This window comes from Papaver somniferum, chromosome 10 (assembly GCF_003573695.1).
Source record: "Papaver somniferum cultivar HN1 chromosome 10, ASM357369v1, whole genome shotgun sequence".
Classification (NCBI taxonomy): Eukaryota; Viridiplantae; Streptophyta; class Magnoliopsida; order Ranunculales; family Papaveraceae; genus Papaver; species Papaver somniferum.
The window spans coordinates 55,750,086-55,754,539 of NC_039367.1; the positions used below are offsets into that span (position 1 = coordinate 55,750,086).

General features: G+C 36.6%; 1 protein-coding gene across 1 annotated transcript in view; it reads left to right on the plus strand.

The window, feature by feature from the left end:
• Positions 1 to 4,249, plus strand: part of LOC113317582 — a 4,864-nt gene extending 615 nt beyond the window's left edge. Inside the window, exons 2-5 of the mRNA XM_026565742.1 lie at positions 782 to 938; positions 1,655 to 2,203; positions 2,480 to 3,677; positions 3,824 to 4,249. Coding sequence (XP_026421527.1) covers positions 782 to 938; positions 1,655 to 2,134 — 637 coding nt within the window. The 3' untranslated portion in view covers positions 2,135 to 2,203; positions 2,480 to 3,677; positions 3,824 to 4,249. The remainder of the gene's footprint in view (positions 1 to 781; positions 939 to 1,654; positions 2,204 to 2,479; positions 3,678 to 3,823) is intronic.
• The last annotated feature ends 205 nt before the right edge of the window (positions 4,250 to 4,454 follow it).

The window sequence follows — 4,454 nt, forward strand, 5'->3', positions numbered from 1 at the left end:
TTTTTTCATTTTATTAAAACCCTTTAAAAAGTTGTAATTTCGTTTTCAACTTTATAGTTATTTACCAGCACTAGTAAAAAACATCGATCAGACTTTAAAAGTGATTAATATTCAATTTTGCCATTTAGGACTAAAGATAAAGATTTGTAAAACTAATTGTTTTTAATCTTCACAACATGTTACTATCTTTGGAATTAATAAAGTTTAAAACAGGATTTGAAAGTGGGAATTAATAAAATTCGTTTTGACTGATACTAAAATCTTATTTTTTAATTATTCTTTTTGGATTTTTGTTGTTGTTATTGGAATTATTTAGTGGGAAGAAATTACTTATTTGTTTTACTCTCTTGTGTGTTCGAGAGTGTTTACTGATTGTTACACCTAATTTCTTAATACTTTGATCTGTTCTTGGAACACTCACTTCAACCATCTAGAGGGTTTTGCTTTGATTTTTAGTGTGTTTTGTATTGTGCAATACATATTGGCTAATGTATATTGTCGAAATGTCACTAAATTAGTCATGTGTTTGTCATAGTATCCACAAATGTGATTTCGGTAATTCCATGCCAATAAATTGTTTGCTAAATGTTCAAACACAATAGAGCATGTCGGTGTGAAAGATGTGTACTCAAGTGACATGCTTCACATATGTATGAGCAACAGTAGTTGAGAACTGGGAAATTTGATCATTTATTATATGCATTTGTTCGTTCTATCGAAGTTAGGATATTGTATCTTTATTTCACATTTTTAGTTATTTTGTTTTGACATACTGATGCAGAAATGAGGTTGGAGGTGAAGTAGAAGATGGCGGTGAAGTGATTGAAATGGCACATTCTGGTGATTACAAATATAAACCTCCTGATAAAGATTTGATTGATCTGGTGTTCTCTTGGACTCTCGAGGATATATCCAACGAAGGGTTATATAAAGACAAGGTCTGTCTTTATCTCGCTCTCCCTGTTAGTCTATATGAAAACGTTTATCCATGGACCATGTCTATATTATGGCTTTGAATCCTAATCCTATTCCACACGATCACGTTATGATCCTATGATCTTGGGCCAACATAGAGAGCATCCAGTGGGTGATCTCCAGAGGTGGTGATTAGCATGTGGCTCATCGTACCCATTTTTGAGTTTTAGAAACGTCTAAAATTTATCTGGGATCGACTGCCAGAAAAGACATCTAAGACTAGTCGTTTGAACTTGATTTGAGTGTGTCTGATCTTGAGGTTTGGCTTAAGGAAGCTATCACTCCAGTCCTCTCCATGTGGGTACAATGATCCTGCTCCAAAATTAATGTAAATACATTTTAGAATACTTAGAGTAAGCTATTTAAGTAAAATGGTAGGCAATGTCTGCTAAATTAGTTTCACATCCTGTATCAACTGGTGTTCTTGTATTTCTTTGTAACTTCCCTAGTTGTGGATGTCAAAGCTTCATTTCCTTGTCAAGTACCATCAATTAACTTGCAACCGAAGCCAGTTACCACAATTTTGTACTAGTGACTACAGTTTGTAAGATCCAATTATTGCCTAGTTAAAGGTTGTCGTTAATTAAATGAATCAAACCTCTACTGCTTTGGTGTTAAGCTGAACTTTTTCGATCTCTTCGTTCTGGAATCTGATTTAGCTACTTTGTATGCTGTTTAGGTGGAAAAGATTCCTGAATGTTTCCAGTCAGTGGAGGATTACCTGGGTTCTTACACTTTACCGTTATTAGAGGAAACTCGTGCTGAGCTGTTTTCGAGTATGGAGGTGTTACTTGATGCACCATATGCTGAAGTGATCTCAGTGAAGGAGTGTTCGCCACATGGTTCATTTCTGTATGAGCTTAGATTTGATTCTTGGAGGAACCTAAATTGTGATAGTGGCAAAGAGCCATACTCTCCCAAATGTGGTGACCTTTTTGTTTTGTCTGATGTGGCACCTGAAATTGCCTCGGATTTGGAGCACTGTGTAAAGACATGTACTTTTGCTTTAGTTATGAAAGATATGAAGGAGTCCAATGCTACAGAAGATGATAAAGTATCTAGTTATTTGGAGTTCCGGACTTCAAAGTTGGAGGCTAAAGATGGTATGCGAAACTCTGTTTTTGCTGTGTTTCTGGTTAATATGACAACAAAAATTTGAATATGGAGAGCATTACGCATGTCTGGGAACTTACAGATCATTAAGGAGGTTTTGTGCTCCAATTCCATGGTAAGAAATATTAATTTCTTATTAGATATCACTTGTTTTTAAAAAATGACTTGAGCGAGATTTCGCGAGGACTGTTATTGTGCTGAGTTGAAAGTATTAAATTGATGGGTATTTTAGGGGTTATGTTGTTTCTTTGCTTAAAGCTTTGCTTTCCTGTCTATTTTACGGTCATAACTTTAGCTTCCATTGAAAGAAAGAGAGTGCAATTTGGACGAGTGCGATGTTTGTGATAACTTGGTGCGGAACATAATTATAAGTTTTTGTATTATATTGCAGGTCGAAGAAGTCTGTAATTTTTGTTCTTTATAAGATTATAGCACTTGGGATGAACAACTTGGCCGCAGATTGTCATTAGTTCTTGATTAGTCTCAAGCAACTGCAGTACTTAATTCTATTTCGGTAGCGCTGTGCAATCACAAGTCTTCTATTAAACTTACTTGGGGTCCACCCGGGACTGGGAAAACTAAAACTCTCAGTATCTTGTTGTATACCCTCTTAAGTAAGAGCTGTAGAACACTTGCATGTGCTCCAACAAATGTTGCAGTTAAGGAAGTGGCCTTGCGTGTCCTAAAGCTTGTTAAAGATCCTTACCACATGGATCCAGGAAAGGATGAATTGTTATGTTCAATGGGAGATTTGCTCTTATTCGGTAGTAGGAATCGTTTGGAAGTTTTTGATGATCTCGAGGAGATTTATTTGGATCATCGTGTGGACAGGCTGGTAGAATGTTTTGCGCCACAAAACAGTTGGAAGAAATGCTTTTTAACCATGATAAACCTCCTTGAAGATTGTGTTGCTCAATATCATTTATTGGAGAATGAATCACTCGGCAAGGCTAAAACTAGTGTCCGCAATGATTCCACCTCTATGGTTCCTAATTCATTTCTCGGGTTCATAAGAGATAGATACAGAGCGGTAGTATCTCCTCTGAAAAGATGTGTAAGTGATTTATGCACCCATCTTCCAAAAAGATTTCTGTTGCAGCATAATTTTGAAAGCATGGTATGCCTTCTTAATTTGCTCGATTCTTTTGGAAGTCTTCTGTCTCAAAATGATGCTAATGACAAAGAAATAGAGACGCTCTTTACTCATGGGGAAGTTGTTGATTCTTGCCATAAGCTTGAGAACGAAGCATGTACATCTCGTAATTCTGCTCAGCTGTACAATATCAGAAATGAATGCATAGATACTCTTAAGGTTTCTTTGTCATTCGCTTTCTCATGTCCTTCCAGAAAGTATGAACAGAAGTTTGGTATGGCAGTTTTGCTTTCAATCTGCCTCCCTCATCTTCTGCACAGCGTCTAGCTCATACACTTTGCATAGAGTAGAAATGGATCCGCTGAACTTGTTGGTTATTTATGAAGCTGCTCAGTTAAGAGAGTGTGAATCAGTGATACCCATGCAGCTTAAAGGTATACGGCATGCTATTTTAATTGGTGACGAGCGTCAGCTACCAGCAATGGTTGCTAGCAAGGTAAATATTTGTACCTTGCCTGGCTTTAGTCATTATTTGAAGAAACGTAAGATACATCAATGTTTGTGTAATTTACCTTAAATATTGCTCCTTGCAGGAGTTGCTTATTTATGATTTATGAACTCTTTTAAAGCCTTTTTGTTTAGGTTTCTGATGGTGCTGGATTTGGAAGAAGTGTATTTGAAAGGTTGAGTTCATTGGGACATTCAAAGCACCTTCTCAACATTCAGTACATAATGCATCCTAAAATAAGTGCTTTCCCAAATGCCAACTTTTATTGGAACCAGATTTTAGATGCTCCCAATGTTCTCTGTAAAAATTATGAAAGACACTATCTTCAAGGACCTATGTTTGGTCCATACTCGTTCATAAGCACTTCTGATGGAAGAGATGAACAAGACAATGTTGCTCATAGCAGAAAAAATATGGTGGAAGTAGCAATTATTTTGAAGATTGTACAGAAGCTTTTTAGAGCTGTGGTTAAGTGTGAGTTTTTAATTGCATTACATTTCCGTGTAATTTATATGTGGCAGCATGGGATGTCAATTTTGTTTGTCCTGCCTGAATATCTGTTTATCATGCTTGCTTTTCTTTCAAGAAGTCATATAAAGTTTTTACTTTTACAACATGGAATGCCGCAAGAGAGAAGCCAACGATTGGAATAATATCCCCATATGCTGCTCAAGTAGCTGCAATTCAAGAGAAACTTGGACACAAATATGAGAAGCTCGAATACTTTGCTGTGAGGGTGAAGTCTATTGACGGCTTCCAGGGTGG